General features: G+C 44.7%; 1 protein-coding gene and 1 long non-coding RNA gene across 2 annotated transcripts in view; one reads left to right on the forward strand and one right to left on the reverse strand.

Annotated features, from left to right (window-relative positions):
* The window catches only part of LOC122904945, a 30,515-nt gene extending 16,899 nt beyond the window's left edge, over window positions 1-13,616 (reverse strand). The window contains exons 1-2 of the long non-coding RNA XR_006384286.1: window positions 13,022-13,616; window positions 7,089-7,168 (exon numbers count right to left, since the gene is read on the reverse strand). This is a non-coding gene — a long non-coding RNA (uncharacterized LOC122904945). The remainder of the gene's footprint in view (window positions 1-7,088; window positions 7,169-13,021) is intronic.
* A 7-nt stretch (window positions 13,617-13,623) lies between these two features.
* PRR15 (proline rich 15) lies at window positions 13,624-16,708 on the forward strand. The gene is made up of 2 exons (XM_044246303.1): window positions 13,624-13,820; window positions 15,617-16,708. The coding sequence occupies exon 2, from the start codon at window positions 15,714-15,716 to the stop codon at window positions 16,101-16,103; it is 390 nt and encodes a 129-aa protein (XP_044102238.1). The 5' UTR covers window positions 13,624-13,820; window positions 15,617-15,713; the 3' UTR covers window positions 16,104-16,708.
* The last annotated feature ends 749 nt before the right edge of the window (window positions 16,709-17,457 follow it).

A 17,457-nucleotide genomic window follows, 5' to 3' on the forward strand; every position in this document is an offset into this window, starting at 1 on the left:
CAATTGTAGTGATCTGAAGGGGCATGTGCACCCAAATGTTTATAGCAGCAATGTCCACAATAGCCAAACTATGGAAAGAACCTAGATGCCCATCAACAGATGAATGGATAAAGAAGATGTGATATATACATATACAATGGAATACTATGAAGCCATCAAAAAAAATTCCCGAAATCTTGCCATTTGCAATGATGTGGATGGAACTAGAGGCTATTATGCTAAGTGAAATAAGTCAATCAGAGAAAGACAATTATATGATCTCACTTATATGAGGAATTTGAGAGGCAGGGTGGGGATGGGGGTCATGGGGGAGATGGAGGGAAAAAATGAAATAAGATGGGACTGGGGAGGGAAACAAACAAGAGACTCTTAATCTCAGGAAACAAACTGAGGTTTGCTGCGGGGGTTGAGGGTAAGGATAGGATGGCCTGGTTATGGACACTGGGGAGCATATGTGCTATGGTGAGTGCTGTAAATTGTGTAAGACTGATGATTCACAGACCTGTACCCTGAAGGGGTACAGGGTACCCCTTAACATTAACATATTATACATTAACATATTTAATTAATTTTATTTAATTAATTTATTTATATTTAATTAATTATACATTAACATATAATGTATAAATAATACATTATATGTTAATAAAATAAAAGAAAATATAGAAGATGACCCCATAATTGTTTTTAAAAACTCTCCTAGCTCATGCAATGTGAAGAAGTAAGCTGACACTGTCAACCTTGACTCCATTTTTCTTACCCACCACCAACAGAAATTTGGTGAAGACTATTGGCTTTACATGTCCATACCCACCTCCTAACTCAGCTTTTTCTATACTTGCCTGCCCCTAGCTCCCAGAAGTCTATCCCAACACAACAAGCAGAGGGACCCTGTGAAAATATAAGTGAGATCTGGCCCCCACATTGCCTAGAATCCTCCAATGGTTTGCCACGTCATACATAATAAAAGCCAGTCTTCACAGTGGTACATGAGGCTTATAGACATGACTTTTCTGGCTTCCTCTCAGGGCTCCCATCACCGCTCCTGCTATTAATACCTATATTCACTGAATTTCAGATTCAGACATGCTAGGCACACTCCTGCCTTGGAGAGTCTTGGCAGTGGCTCTTCCTTCTACCCTGTTCATCCACCTGGCTCCCTCCCTTTCCACTTCAGGTCTGTAAATCAAAGGGCAAGGGCACATACCAACATGCATCCCCTGGACTAGTCTGGAAGTCGGGCTGTGAAGGATCAGCAGGAACAGAGTCCCCTTCTTCGAGTACCCAGTCAAGAGGCATCTTGAGTAGAGGCCTAGAAGAACACACCACTGGAATTGGGCTACTTGGCACATTTTTATAGGGAAAAGGTGAGAATAGCCTTGTATGAGAGAAATGAAAATGTTAGATTCAGGTTCTAGCTTGCCCAGCACTTGGACCTCCTGCAGGATCCTGGTCCCATGAGAAGTTGAGTCCTGGCACAGGATTCGAGAGAGAAGGAGCCCTGGGGCATAACCAGACAGTGCTGCTTTTTACCTCACTAGATGCTGAGTGTTTTAAACTTTTTATTTTGAAATAATTAAAAGTTAAGAAGCAAGTAAAGAGTCAGAAGTATCATTCATTCTGCTTCCCCAGTGGTGACAACTTATATAACTGTAGTACATCACCAAACCAGGAAAATGACCAGCTGACAAGACTACAGACCCTACTCGGTTCCCACAGGTGTCTAAGTCCACATTCACATATCTATGTGTGTGAGTATAGCTGGATGCTGTTTTATCCCATGTGTATACAGATTTGGGTAACAACCACCAAAATCAAGACACAATCTAACTTCTTCCTGCTGTCTCTTGGTACCCATGCCCACCCCAGCCCATTCCCCATCCCTGTCCCCTACAAATAACTGTTCTCCAGATTCATAATGTTGTCATTCTGAGAACATTATATAAAGGGAATCAAACAGTATGTAACATTTTGGCCCTGGCTCTCTTCACTCTGCATCATTTTCTGGAGATTCATCAAAATGGTTGTGTAAAACCAGAGTTTGTCCAATTTTTTTAAAAGATTTTATTTATTTATTTGACAGAAAGAGAAACAGCAAGAGAGAGAACACAAGCAGAGGGAGTGGGAGAGGAAGAAGCAGGCTTCCTGCCAAGCAGGGAGCCCAATATGGGGCTGGATCCCAGGCCCCTGGGATTATGACCTGAGTAGAAGGCAGACACCCAACAACTGAGTCACCCAGGCGCCCCTGGAGCTTGTCCCATTTTTATTGCTGAGACATACTCTGTGGGATGGAGTTCCCACAGCCTTTGTGTTGGGGGGGGGTTCCCCCACAGTTTTATCACTCACCCAAATGAAGGGCATCTAGATTGTTTCCAGTTTGGGGCTACCATGAATGAAGCTGTATCCACATTCACTTACAGGTGTGTGTGTGTGTGAATGCAGGTCTTCACTTCTCTGAGACAAATGCCCAGGAAAGCCACTGCTGGCTTATGTTTCTGTGTTGAGTTTTTTAAGGAACTACCTGAACTTTTCCAGAGCAGCTGCACCATTTTACATTTAATCACCTCCAAAAGTTTTCTTGTGGCCTTTTTCAATCTCTCTCTCATCTCCCTCCCTGTCCTTCTCCCCCTCTGTCCCATATATTAAGTTGCATTTCCTAGAGTTTTATATAACAAAATCATACAGTATGTATACTTTTTTGGTCTGGCTTCTTTTACTCAGCATCATTACTCTGAGATCTGTCCAAGTTGTAGCATGTACCAAGAGCTCATTTCAGGGCACCTGGGTGGCTCAATCAGTTAAGCATCTGCTCAGGGTTCTGGGATCGAGTCCCATATCGTGCTCCCTGGTGAGCAGAGAGCCTGCTTCTTCCCCTGCCTGCTGCTCCCCCTGCTTGTTCTGTCTGTCTCTTTCTGAAAAATAAATAAATAAAATCTTTTAAAAAAAAATAAGAGTTCACTTCCTTCTCTTATTAAGCAGTAGTCTGTATTTGGAGAGAATACAGTTTGTTTACACATTTCTCGATTGATGGACATTTGCTTTGTTTCCAGTTTTTTGGCTATTCCCCATAAAGCTGCTATAAACATGCAAAAAAAAAAAAAGTGATTCCATTTCTCTACATTCTCACCAGCATTTGGTGCTGCCAAAATTTTCTATTTTAGCCATTCTGATAAGTGCCTGTTAATATCTCACTGTGGTTCTAATTTGCATTTCACTAATGGTTCGTGACACTGTGCATCTTTTCAAGTGCTCATCTGTCACCTGTATCTCCAGTTTAGTGAAACATCCATTCATGTCCCTTGCCCATTTTATTTATTTTAGAGATAAAGTGCATGTGGGGTTGGGGAGCAGGAGAGGGAGAGAAAGAGACTCTTATGCAGGCTCCATGCCTAGCACAGAGCCCAACATGGGCTCAGTCTCACAACTCTGAGATCATAACCTGAGCCAAAATGAAGAGTCCGATGCTAAACCAGCTGAGCACCCAGACACCCCGTTGCCCATTTTGTAACTGATTTTTTACTATTGAATTTCGAGAGCCCTTTATATATTTTAAGTGTAAGGCCTTTGTCAGATACGTGGTTTGCAAATATTTTCTCCCCATCTATAGTTTGTTTTCGGTTCCTCTTAACAGAGTCTTTTCAGAACAAAAGGTTTTTTTTTTTTTTTTAGTTTTGAAATCCAATTTAGTGATTTTTTATTTTATGGATTGTACGTTAGCTGTGTCTGTGTCTAAGAATCCTTCACCTTGTCCTACGCTGCAAAGAGTTTCAATATTTTATTCTAAAAGTTGTATAGCTTTACATTTACATTTACATTTAAAATCCATGATCTAGGGATGCCAGAGTGGCTCAGTTAGTTTGGCGGCTGCCTTCTGCTCGGGTCATGATTCCAGGATCCTGGGATCGAGTCCCACGTTGGGATCCCTGCTCAGCAGAGACCCTGCTTCTCCCTCTCCCTCTGCCTGCCACTCTGCCTACTTGTTCTCTCTCTCTCTGTTGAATAAATAAATAAAATCTTTTTTTAAAAATCCATGATCCATTTGAATTAATTATAGCACAGTGGGTAAAGCAAGTTTCACTCTGTGTCTTTGCACAAAGGAACTCTCTAGAATAAGGGTCAAAGGAGGTCCCAGGAGAATAGCTGTGTGCAAGGCACAGAGGATGAAGAGGCCAGACTGGAACCACGTGACAGAAGAGCTAGCCATACTGAGCACTGCCACCACCATGCCTCCTGCTGCAGCACCAGCTGACCGTCACCAAAACCAGGGAGTCCAGCAAGAAAGAAAGGGACTCAAAATCCAGGAAATGGGAAATCCAACTCAAGACATTCCTAGGAGAAGGCTGTGCAGCAGGCCAGAGAGAGAGAGAGAGAGAGAGAGAGAAAGAGAGATCAGTGCATCTGGAAGGAGAAGGAGGTGTCCAGGAGCCATATTTGGGGGAAAACCAAAAGGGAACAAGTGTATATTGATTTGATTGGACTTGTAGAAAAGCATACCAAGAAACCACTGGAAGGCGTAAGAAAGAACTAGAAAAAGGACCAAAAGAAAGGGGGGAAGAGGGCCCTTATTAGCTTCAGGAAAAGACAAAAGAAAGCAGATACAGTGATCTGCACCCTATAATGCTTTGTCTGAATAATATTTATACAGGCACAATAGTATAAACATGAAACAGTCAGCTGAACAAAGGCTGTAAAATGACTCTGGTGGGAAAATGGGAGAGGGAAGCAGAAGGCACAGGATAAGAGAACCAAGTCCTCAGCTACCATCATAGGAAATTAATAGAGAACGTCTAATATTGCTAAGTCAAAAGACAGCACAATACGCATATTACTTAGAAATGCAGAGATATGTTAATGCCAGGAATGAAAAGCCAAAGTTGTTGAAAGTGGTTGCAGAAGGGACCACAGGGAGGAACGAGATAAGAAGCTCTAATAATTGGCTATAAGCCTTCAATAACATTGGGCTTTTAACCTACCTGTGCATATACTACTTTAATAACATAAAAGCTAGGGGTCCCTGGCTGGCTCAGTTGGTTAAGTAACAGCCTTCAGCTCAGGTCAGGATCCCAGGGTCCTGGGATTGAGGCTGGGGTCTGGCTCCCCGCTCAGCAGAGAGCCTGCTTCTCCCTCTGCCTGCCACTCCCCCTGCTTGTGGGCTCTCTCTCTTGCTATCAGGCTCCCTCCCTCTCTCTCTCTCTCTCACTATCTCTCTGTCAAATAAATGAAATATTTTAAAAAAATAAAATTAAATTAAAAAAGCTAATTTTTGAAAACGAGAAGTAGTGCCATGTTGTCTAACACAGCAGAGAACACGATGCTCTCATTCTTTCCCTCCTCCGGGCACGATTCGCGGATGCAGGTTGTCCATCAAGATTCCAGGAACTAATGGAGCAGCACATGTGAAACTTATTCCTTGGCTTGTGCCCTAGCCACAGTCTGCTACTGACCTTCCTTCTAAGGATTTTGTCTTATGATTTGTTAATCCTTTTCTGGTAACACTGCTTCCAAGCTTAACTGAGCACACTTCCTCCTTTAACTGCAGGTAACACAATTTCAGTACAGACAGGATAAAGAGCATTCTTGAAACACATAGAGAAAACTTCTGCCTGATTTGATTTCATCATTAAGTGTGTTCCTGAAAAAAGTTAGATTTATTGCAAATAGCTGTGTATTAAATACTCTCCAGTAAATTTTAACATCATATTCGGGGCGGGCGGAATTTGACCTCAACCAACAACGACAACAGTGCTCTCCTAAGACTCTCATTATTTTCAAAAAGCCCTTGGAAGTGATTGATTTATACAGTTTGTTCACATAATTTTCCCACACAGCCAATGAAAGAAATTAGTCAAGGAGAAACTAACATTTGCTGAGTGCCTATTATGTGTTAGGCACTGTGCTAGGGACTTTAATAAATGTATTGTCTACTTTAATCTTGGCAACTACCCAGAGAAGTAGATAGTATTATCCCCACTTTACATTTAAGGAAACCAGAGCCTAAAGATATTAAGTAATTTTCCCAAAGCCACACAGCTAGTAATTCAAACCGACCATCAAGTCTTTTCACAAGAAATGTATGTAATTACAATTCTCAGCGTTAATTTGAGCTTTGAGTGCTCTGATTCCATAGGGCTTTAATATTTAAACAGCCACATATGATTTAGCATTGTTCCAAGTGGGAAACAGAAAACACGGACCTCATCAGAATTGTTTAAAGTATGACGATCTCTTTTGATGTAATAGTCTGAAACCAACAAATGTTTACTGATCTAATGATTAATTAAAAGGCAATATGAGATTCAAACAGCCATATGAGCAGAAAGCTGTATTAGGGGAAGAGTAACTAAAAACAGATCAAAATAGCCCCCCCAACTTAAAATCTCATGACTTTGAGCAAATTGCGTCAACTTTCTACAATAAACTGTTGGGCTTAGAGTAGCTTTCTTTCAAGGTTCTTCTGCCATTAAAAAAAAGCGAAAAGAATACTATGCATTTTTGAGTAACCGCACAGTAAAGTGAAAAGTCCACCGTCAGAATTTTAAACTTACCATTGTTATAAAAGGTTCAGGGCTGCAGTTCAAGCAATTTCTCCCCCCATGTAAATGAAATTACATCAAATGGGTAAATCTAAACACTCACTATGACTGTAGAGTGTGAGATATACCTGTGTTAGCATTGAGCAGAGTCGAGTCCCAAAACTTCGGTGACCTCCCCTGACAGCCTGACTGATAAAAGTAGGTATTTCTTACAGATTTCTAACAGTGTAAGTTTGACACTGGCCTCGATGCAGATGGGGAAGCCAAAAGATTCCCTTCCTGCCTCATGTTACCCTTCCATCAGATACCCACCTTCTGCCAGTAGGCATGTGACGCACTGAGCTGACACACAGACCACAAAAGAAAAAATATAACCTGGCAAACAGAGCATAACCCAACCAACCCCTTGAAAAGAGAAATTAACAACAGCCGATAACAGTTTACCCCAGCCATGACCTGGAACCAGGTGACCAGCCGGAGAACATTACCTTGGATGGTAACACATGATTTCTATTTACACTGATGATTTTCTAACAAACAATAAAGTTGAATTACCTTTGTTTCCTGAGTCAGGATGTGCCGGGGAGTCTTGCTTGTGTCACAATGTCATGTCCTCCAGATCATTCATTTCTTCCCTAAATACAAGATTTAATAAAATCTCAGTAGCCATCCTCTGGTATTACATTATTCTGCCCCATCCCTGTCCCACCACCTCACGCATCTCCTTCAAAGCATTGCAACATGATAGTATTTTTCCAATTTTGTAACCAGAACAGCAAAAATCTGTCAGATAATTTGGTCCACTTACACTACTCACATCTCAGAATTAAAATCAGGCTATAATGGTATGCAATAACAGACTGAAATTCTGTTACATTGCCATTGTCCTTACATTTATTTTTATAAGTCAATCATATCATAACCTATGAAGCATTTATATTAATGAATTTGATGGTCACTCATTCAACACTACTAAGAATGGTTACTGCACAGCAGCCTGTCACATCCTGAAGATTGATTAATGACATGTCTTAGCGTTCAAGGAGAAACACACAGCCCAGGGATTAGTAAGGTCCCTGGACTCTCAAGCCAGTTTCTCCAAGGTCAAATGCTGGCTCTGATACCTACCAGCCGGGTGACCCCGAGCAAGTAACGGAAGTTCTTAGGGTCTCAGTTACCTTTTCTAGAATAATAACGAATAATAACGGTGCCTATTTCACTTGAACTTTTAGGATTAAAAGAGTTAATATTTATAAAACAGAACTATACCTCATACACAGGAAGTGCTCTGATCGTCATATAAATAGTCATTAAATAAAATGGGATTCATTCTCTAGTGAGGGAGTCAGACAATAAATAAATAAGAAAATTGTATCTAATCGTGCGGGACAAACACCAAGCAAACAATTTATAATATATTTCAAACACACCCATTCCTGTCAGTGGCAGGCTGTTATTTGGATGAACTCCCCTGCTGAAAACAATTGGGCACCAAATCAGCTTCAGGTTTTGATAGCCTCATGGAAAAAGAGGGACGGAATCAGAAGCATAGGGCTCACCCAAAGAAGAGCGATCCTCCTGTTTTTTACCCGAAGGGCCACAACCTCAGGGTTTAAACAACTTAGAAGTAAGCTGTACCCACGTTTCCTATCCTCCACAGGTCTGCATGGATAATTAAGTTGCTTTAGAACAGAAAAGATCTGTTAGGGGGTTGGGGAATAATGGGTGGATTTGTCCCCAGAGGGTATGACCAAGGGTAAGTGCATACATAGATCTCTTGCTTTCATTGCCCCAAACTCCTCAAACCATGAACTTAGTATAAAATGGTCCTGTCCACTAGTGCCCCTAAAATCTGGAAAATCCTTCCTAGAGAAGTTTTGTTTGCTTTAGGCCTTCACTCTCCATACAAGCAGTTTTTTAAGGAAAATGAGGAGCATACAATAGTATCCAAGAATACAGAGAAACAAGATTGTGAAGTAGGAGGAAGAGTGGCGTTAGGAAGAGTCAGCTGGCGTGGCTTGAATTTCAGAGAGGGGCCAGGTGCCAATGAGCCTTGCTTGGGTCAAGTATAAAACCAAAGTGATTTTGACTCACAATCTGTGTTCTTCTATATACGCCTCCATGTTAACCTGACAGGGTACAGGACGGAAGGCTCTAACAAGTGGATCCCAGCTTCAGGCAGATGTAATGCCCACTCTCTGAAGTTTATAAACTAAATCCACCAACGCCGATGTGAAAACACAGAAAGGAAATATCAAATTACCAGGACACTGGTAACTCGAAAGGAACAGGCCATGGGAGATGAGCATCTAATTTTCTTTTCTTTTTTTAAAAAATTTTTTAGATACTCAGAAGACTTTATTTTTTTCACTTAAATTCAATTAGCCAACATATAGTACGTCATTATTTTCAGGTGTAGTGTTCAATAATTTATCAGTTGCATATAACACCCAGTGCTCATCACATCACGTACCCTCCTTGATGCCCATCACTAATTACCCCATCCCCCTACCCACCTCCCCTCCAGCAACCCTCTACTTGTTTCCTATAGTCTCTCAAGGTTTGTCTCCCTCTCTGATTTCTTCCCATTCAGTTTTCCCTTCCTTCCCCTGTGATCCTCTCCACTGTTTCTTATATTCCACGTATGAGTGAAACCATATGATAATTGTCTTTATTTCATTCAGCATCATACCCTCCAGCTCCACCCATGTTGATGTAAATGAAAAGCATTCATCCTTTCTGATGGCTGAATAATATTCCATTGTGTATACATATATATACCACACCTCCTTTATCCATTCATCTGTCGATGGACATCTGGGCTCTTTCCACAGTTTGGCTATTGTGCGCATTGCTGCTATCAGCATTGGGGTGCACATGTGCCTTCAGATCACTACAGTTGGGGTAGCAATCCTCACATCAGACAAATTAGATTTTAAACTAAAGACTGTATTAAGGGATGATGAGAGATACTGAATCATACTTACAGGGTCTATCCAAGAAGAAGATCTAACAATTATAAAAATGTATGCTCCTAACTTGGAAGCAACCAATTAATAACAAAATTAAAGAAATAACATTGGTAATAATAGTAGGGGATTTCAACACCCACAGCAATGGACCAATCATCTAAGCAGAAGATCAACAAGGAAACAAGGTCTTTGAATGACACACTGGACCAGATGGACCTAACAGATATACAGAGAGCATTCCATCCTAAAGCAACAGAATACACATTCTTCCCTCGAGCACATGGCACATTCTCCAGAATAGATCACATACTGGGTCACAAATCGGGTCTCAACTGGTACCAAAAGACTTGGATTATTCCCTGCATATTTTCAGACCACAATGCTTTGAAACTTGAACTCAATCACAAGAGGAAATTTGGAAAGAAAGCAAACACTTGGAGGTTAAAGAGAATCCTACTAAAGAATTAATGGGTCAACCAGGAAATTAAAGAAGAATTTAAAAAATTTATGGAAACAAACAAAAAATGAAAACACAACTGTTCGAAACCTTTGAGATACAGCAAAGGTGGTCCTAAGAGAGAAGTACATAGTAATACAAGTCTTTCTCAAAAAATTAGGTAAAGTTTCAAAAACACAAGCTAATCTTACACACCTAAAGGAGCTGGAGAAAGAAGAGCATCTAATTTTCAAAGAATGTAAGCATCCATAAAAGAAAGGAATGAAGGGGGGCCGTCTGGGTGTCTCAGTCTGCTAAGCATCCAGCGCTTGATTTCGCCTCAGGTCATGATTTCAGGGTGGTGAGATAGAGCCCCACAGAGGCAGATAGGCTTTGCACTCAGCAGGAAGTCTGCTTGAGATTCTCTCTCTCTCTCCTCCTCTGCCCCTCCCCCGATCCTCTCTCACACTCTCTCTCTCAAATAAATAAATCCTCGAAAAAATAAAGGAATGAAGGAAGGGAGGAAAGGGAAAAGATTAAAAGAGGAAATGCAAATATAGGGCAAAAAGAATAGACCTTAGCCACGGTTAGCTCTGGGTGAAATGAATGTAAATGACTTTTATTTTCTGCATTTTGATCAGCTGTATTTCTTAAATTTTCTTATTGTAGGTTTTCCATTATTCAGGTCCCACTATAAATGCTTTAAGGGAAAATAATCAATTTCCCAGACTCCAAGGCAATGCCAGGTCTGCTACGATTACAAAGGCCAGGTTTAACCTTGAAAGTTCTTATTTTAATTTCTAGTAGGCAAATATTGCCCTCTAGGAATTCATTCTCTTTCACCTTTGAATATTATCATTTATTGCACTTAAAGGTGCACCTGAGAAAGAAGCAATTTAATTAGAAAGAGAGAAGAAGGAAGGAAATGTCCTTACTCAAGCCATCAACACATTTTGAAAAAAAATGACAAGATAAAATATTAAGTAAGCATTGACCAATTTAAGCATATTTAAATTCTATAAAATTAAAAGTCACCCACTAGTCACTGGATAGATAAATCAACTTTTCAATCAAAGTGACTTATTTTACAGATGCATTCTCTGTCTCTATAAATATTCCCATCATTTAAACATTTCACTAAATCCTCCTTCCATAAAGAACTATGAAGGTTGGTCAGAAAAAAAAAAAATGTGACAATATTCTCTTTTTTACCTTCAAACAACATAATTTTTTTTCTCTAATAGACTGTATCAAGGAGAACACTTTTTGGCTGCTAGTAACAGGAAACTGTATTTAAATCTGTGCCTAAATCATAAGAATGTATATTACCTCACTCAACCAGTTGTCTGGAGGTAGATGGTTCCAAGATTCTTTCAGGGGCTTCTCAATACCAAGACCTGGACACTTCCCATACTCCCATGCCATCCTCCTTAGCATGCTGGTTTTTATTCCCATGCCTATTGCCTCACTGTTGCAAAATGGCTGCTGAAATACCAGACATCACACCCTCATGCTATATTTAAATGTAAGAATCAAGGGTATAGCAAAAGATAGTCTTCTCTCAGAAGGCTCTGTCCTTTATCCAGGGAAGAAACAATTCCAGAAGTCTTCCATATGGCCCCAGAACTGGATCTATGGGTATGCCTAATTACAAGGGAAGCTGTGGAAGTATCTCCTTTTTAAGCCTTCCTCCTTGATCCAGTGGCTTCATCTGTGATGGGATAGCACTAGAATGGATTGTCCTGTCCTCCCCTCCCAGGGGGTGGCCTGCATCTGTTCCAGTCCTCATGCTCTGAAAGTTTACTCTCTAAAACTAATCACAATAAATGTGTGAAGTTGCCTCACTTTCAAATATGCACTGCTGTGCCTATCACTTAAAAATCCAAGAATGTTAAATTAAGAATTAATGATATAAAGTATTCCTATTTTATCCTAGTTCAGGCATTGAAATACTCTATAAAAATTTCTTTCCATTAATTCTACGTTGTAAGTTATTTGAAGTAGTCATCATGCCTTTCCCTATTTTTATGCTTTATAAAGTCCTCAGAACAAAGATGCTCAGATGTCAGTTGCTCTATACACACTCCTTCAGAGGAGTTACTCAGGACCTGAAGGAACATGAAAATAGGGCTTTGAAAAGGAAGAACAGGGACGCCTGGGTGGCTCAGTGGGTTAAAGCCTCTGCCTTTGGCTCAAGTCATGATCCTAGGGTCCTGAGATCAAGCCCCACATCAGGCTCTCTGCTCAGCGGCGAGCCTGCTTCCTCCTCTCTCTCTGCCTGCCTCTCTGCCTACTTGTGGTCTCTCTCTGTCAAATAAATAAATAAAATCTTAAAAAAAAAAAAAAAGGGATGAACATCCTGGAAGATAAAGCAGGTCGCACCTCTGCTTTCATTAGCGGAAAGACCTATGCCAATGTTTTTCTGCCCAACCAATAAAAAGTACACAGACGTTCCCAGGAGCAAAAAGCCCCCTGAAGCCTTGTAGAAATCCACTGGCTCACTTCCTGTAGCGGCTCAAGGCTGGATCTGTACTCCCCAGGTGGAGTGTCTGTCCATTGGACTTCCGGACCTGAGGGAAGGAAATTCACATCCTCACTTGGTCGTTTTAAGAGCCCAAGATTGACAGGGTGCGATTCCGGGCGCTAGTGAAGACCGTGGGAGCTGGATCAGACCGCCTGGGTTCAAAGCCGGCTCTGCTACAGCCGCGCAACTCTCAACAACCCTTTTGCTTTCAGCTCTAGGGTCTCCTCGCCTGTCAAGTGAGGAAAATAATAGCACCTGCGTCCTAGGGCTCCTGTGAGAACCAAACGAGTCAGCCCCCCAGAAAACGCTGGAAACAGCGCCTTGTTAACAGCTTGTTAAACCGAGAACTTGTTAACATTACGGCTTTCAACCAAGAGTGCCTGCAACTCGGCAACATTTTGCCCGGGTATGAAACAGCTCCTGGGAATTACAAACCGGAATCCTGGGAGCTGAGTGGCCATGGTTAGGGACCGGAGAGGAAGGGGGGGAAAAAGAACTCAGGGCAGGGGCAGAGGGACAGCTGGGGCGACATTTACATTTACGCAGCGGAACCCACCTACGGACACACGCGGTCTCTCGGTCTACGATCTCTTCTAGCGTTTCTTCTTTGAGGAGCCCGGCCGGCGAGCGGCGCCGCGCGGCGTTTCTCCAATCAGACACCCCAGGCCGGCGTCACGTACGCGACCCGATCCAATCTCGTCTCCTGGAGGGCGGGAACGCCAAGTTCCTACCTGCACCTGTGGCAGCTGTGGCCGCCTCCTCGGTTGTTTGTTGTTGGTTTTTTTTTTTTTTTTCCTTTTTCCCCTCTGACCCCGGAGTTCTGGTTTCTCGAATCACTTGGCGAATAACCAGCAGGTGGACAGATAGAGGTCTTTTCCCGTGCAGAGGACCGACGTGTAAGCAGGACCAATGCACCAGAGCGAGCAGCCGATCTCCCCGCGGCTGCCCGGCCGCGCTAGCAGGGAAGAGGGACGCGCGGGAGAATGACAGGCGTACTAACCCGGAGAGCCTGCGTGGTCCTTCACCTGGGACAGTGAGCCTGGCACCTGCTTGCCGGGCGCCCTCCGGCTGGAGCCGAACGCGCCGCGGGCCCAGAACTGCCGCCACCACTGCGGCGGGCCGAAGTCGGAGGCGCCCGGGAAGACCACCACCAGCAGCAGCAGCAGCAGCAGCAATCGGCTTCGCTGGACTGCAGAGATTTCGGCTGACACACCTTCCAGAAAGAAGCCCGACCTCCCCAAGACTGCGCGGGAGGGACCCTGCGCCGGGCTTCCAAGTTGTCCCAAGAGCACTCCCTCCGTTCTCTTGGAGGTGAGGGCGACTTGGAGTCGTGGGATCCTGGGAAGCCCGAACAGGTGAGCGATTAGGGTGATTTTGCGTCCGCCAAGACAGAGCCCATTCCGGGGTGTCAACCTGGGGTGCTCCCCTCAGCTCCTGGGGAGAAATTGCGAGCCGCAACTTTCCGCGTACATTTCTGTAATTTGCAGTCTTTTCCTTGCGTAATTAGTGCAAAGCGTTTCCGCGCACACAGTTGGTCGTGGAAAAGAGAATGTAGAATGGAAGACCGAAGACAGCCATCAGGACACCCCACCACCACCACCAATGAATAACTTGGGGGTGCTTCTCCGATCTGTACAATAGAGGGAGCAGGATGTTTGCAAACCCAAGTGCAAACCGTGCCGGGAAGGGGGGGCGAGGAAGGAGTGGGTGCCTTTTTACTGGAAGAACTTTAGGCGGTTTTATCTTCTATTGTTTTCAAGTCGCACCCCGAGTGTGTCCTCGGGGCGTCCTGGGGAGGAGCCGGGGCCCAGGTCTCTGCCTCGGAGGCTGCCGCGCCGCCTCGCGTAGGCGCTCAAACTTTCCCAGCGGTTCCGGGAGCCCAGCGTCCAACAACAAACACCGCTAAACTTTCGCTCCCCCGCGCGCGGGCAAACCCGGGAGCGCCTGGCGCGTGGGATGGGAAGGAGCCCTGGAGAAACCTGGAAATGCTCCGCGGCACCAGCGAATCCCGCGCATTTGTGGAGTTAATGCGTGTAGACCCAGCACAGAAGTGCTCGCCGTATTCTCGCTGCCCATGCCAGCACCTTCAGTAACAATAAGCAGCCTTTTCGCTCCGCAGTGCGCTGTTTTTAAAGCTGGGGAGAAGCACAACTGTTTGGAGTTCCCGGTTGCGCACAGCAAGTTTTTCTCTGGAGGGAGGAACTGCGGGAGGAAAACACACACAAACACACACACACACACACACACACAGAGCAATTTTTAATTTGTAACTAAAAATCTCAAAAGTGGGGTTGCCTGGTACAAATAGGCTCGGCGCATATTTTAATAAAGAACTAAGAGACGAGGACGTTTGCCGCTTGGCCTCATCTCAACCATCCGCTGGGGGTGGCTTCCAAGAGACGTAAGATTGGTCTCTGGGGAATAAAAGGAAGCGTGGGATGGCGGTTTTCAAGGGAAGTTAAGTCTAGACATGCTTCTCTGAAAGCGACAAGGCAGAAGTTCTGTCAAAAAAAGAATTTAAGAGAAACACAACACCGTGAGCTTGCCCCCTCGCTCTTATTGGCATCTCAGTTCCCCCTGAAAAACCACATTGAAAAAGATCCTGTGACAGAAGTCTATGGGGAAAAAAGCGTCTGAGGGAAATTTCGGAACTGTTGACGGGTCTGATATTCAGTGCTCACCTATAGCGGAGATGCGCTCGCTCCCGGGCGCCCTCCTCCCAGGTGCTCATCCAAGAGGAGGCCCCTCTGGGCCAAGTGGGTCACCTTTGGGCATCCCTCTACAGTCAGACAAGGTGACAGGACAAGGCCAGCTTCCCTCTCGAGCTGGATTCATTCAGAGGCCCGGGAACCTGGGGCGCCCCGAGAGCGCGGACCACCGCACCCGCCCGGGAGGCCAGACCAGGAATGAGAGGGGGGCGTGCCAAGCTGTCTGGAGACCAGACGGTGGCGCTCTGGAGGCCACCCGTCCGCCTTCACCCTCGAGGGTGCAGCGAGACACTGGGAGGGTGGCGCAGCTCCGGGTGCTCGGCTTCGGGATCTCGGAGCCCCGCAGGTCGCCTGCGGGGCGGGGCGCGCGGAGGAAGTGCGGCTGGGGGCACGTGACTTAGACAAACCCCGTAACCGAGTTCTGTTTGCTTCCCCCTGCACAGGCCGCTGCCTAGGCTCCCACCCGGGAGACCGCCAGCCCCACCCGGAGAGCGGGCCCTTCCCCACCCACCGCACCCCGCGCCCCTCGGCCGGGTGGCCATGGCCGACAGCGGCGGCACGGGCAGCTCGGGGCCCTGGTGGAAATCGCTGACCAACAGCAGGAAGAAAAGCAAGGAAGCAGTGGTGGGGACGCAGCCTCCCACGCAAGCTGCCCCGGGGGAGCCCGTGCCGCCCGCACCGCCCAGCCCCGACTGGACTAGCAGCTCCCGGGAGAATCAGCACCCCAATCTCCTCGGGGGGGCTGGCGACCCCCACAAGCCAGACAAGCTGTGCGGGGAGAAATCGGGCAGCAGCCGCCGCAATTTGAAGATCTCGCGCTCGGGCCGCTTTAAAGAGAAGAGAAAAGTGCGCGCTACTCTGCTCCCCGAAGGAGTCAGGTCCCCGGAGGAGGCGGGCTTCCCGGGTGACCCGCAGGAGGACACGCAGTAGTCAGAGCGCTTCCGGGACTGTGTCTCTTCCCACCACTCCTCCCTACCCCCAGTTCTAAACCCCAGAGTTCTGGCTCACCCTAGTACCTGGTGTCTCATCCTGCCAACTTCAGAGTATTTCAAACAAGGCCTCCCCGATTTTCTTTTTCCTGGAAATCGACCGAGTTGTCAATATTTCATGACTCAAGGAGGCACTGAGTATTTCTCTGTGGTAAGAGAAGATACCTGCTACAGAGGAAGTTGGTATAATTATTTTTTCCCAAAAGTTCTCCAGTGACCTCCACCCCTTGGGCCACCTGGGGAGTGAGAAGGGTACTTCTCTGAGTTCGCAGCCCAACAGGGACTGCACAGCCCCTCAGAGGAGGAAGCCGGAAGCCCTGCTCTGATTCAGGACTTGCTGTTGGAAAGCAAATTAACGCCAGAGAAATGCACTTTAGATGTACTTCTTAGATGTACTTCGGTAGACACAGACCTTACACGAAAGAGGGCAGGAAACCTTAGATAGAAGCATTTTAAGTAAGACAAGATTGCTTTTAATGTGGAACTACAAAACTGTACTGCCTATTTTAGTGTGGACTATTAAAATTGTTACACTGTAAAACTTAAGGTGACTTTTGTATTTTTTCCATTACAAGACTGAAGTCTGTCATACTTAGAAGCAGGCATACAAAATTCAAAGTGACAGAGTTAATCATTTGCCACACAGCGTTAACAGCTACTCTCAGAAAGCTACAGGGAGGAGAACATTTCTGAGAACTAGTAAAATCCAGGCTGGAACCAGTTGGCGCCAATACCTCTATGTACTAACTAAATTTGAAGAAGGGAGGGAGCAGTACTGAATAATTACACCTAAATTCTCTTTGTTATTTCAGTACCTCTTCATACAGTAAAGTAACTCACAATGCCAGTAATAATTTGTTTTAGTATCCCTCGTTAGCCTCACTAACAATTGTTTGAAAAATTCTTATTCTAACAGCCAGATTGAACGCTCAGTTTGCGCAAAGTTGGCTTCTTTTCCCACCTCTTTGCTTCAAGAGCTTATTTCTTTAGTCTGACTTGTGCATTTATCTGGTTTCAAAGCCTTTAGATGTACTGATCTGAAGATTCTGAACAAAAATCTACCTATTTGCTTTTGTTATGAACTTCAAGGAAAGGAGTAAATGAATACCACCTGCTTTCAGCAAATTACAAGAGAGTTATTGTGGTGGTTAAGGGCCGCTGGGATCATTCCCACAATTCAGTTCACTTACAACCATCCAGAAATACATAGCAAGGAAATTGTAGTGGTCAGAGTGTGTGTGTGTGTGTGTGTGTGTGTGTGTACACAATTTGAGAGAAACAAAAACCTGCCCCTT

This window comes from Neovison vison, chromosome 4 (genome assembly GCF_020171115.1).
Source record: "Neovison vison isolate M4711 chromosome 4, ASM_NN_V1, whole genome shotgun sequence".
NCBI lineage: Eukaryota > Metazoa > Chordata > Mammalia > Carnivora > Mustelidae > Neogale > Neogale vison.

Bases quoted from the DNA above. Each gene is read 5' to 3' on its own strand.
- PRR15 (XM_044246303.1), top strand. From the start codon at position 15,714: ATGGCCGACAGCGGCGGCACGGGCAGCTCGGGGCCCTGGTGGAAATCG.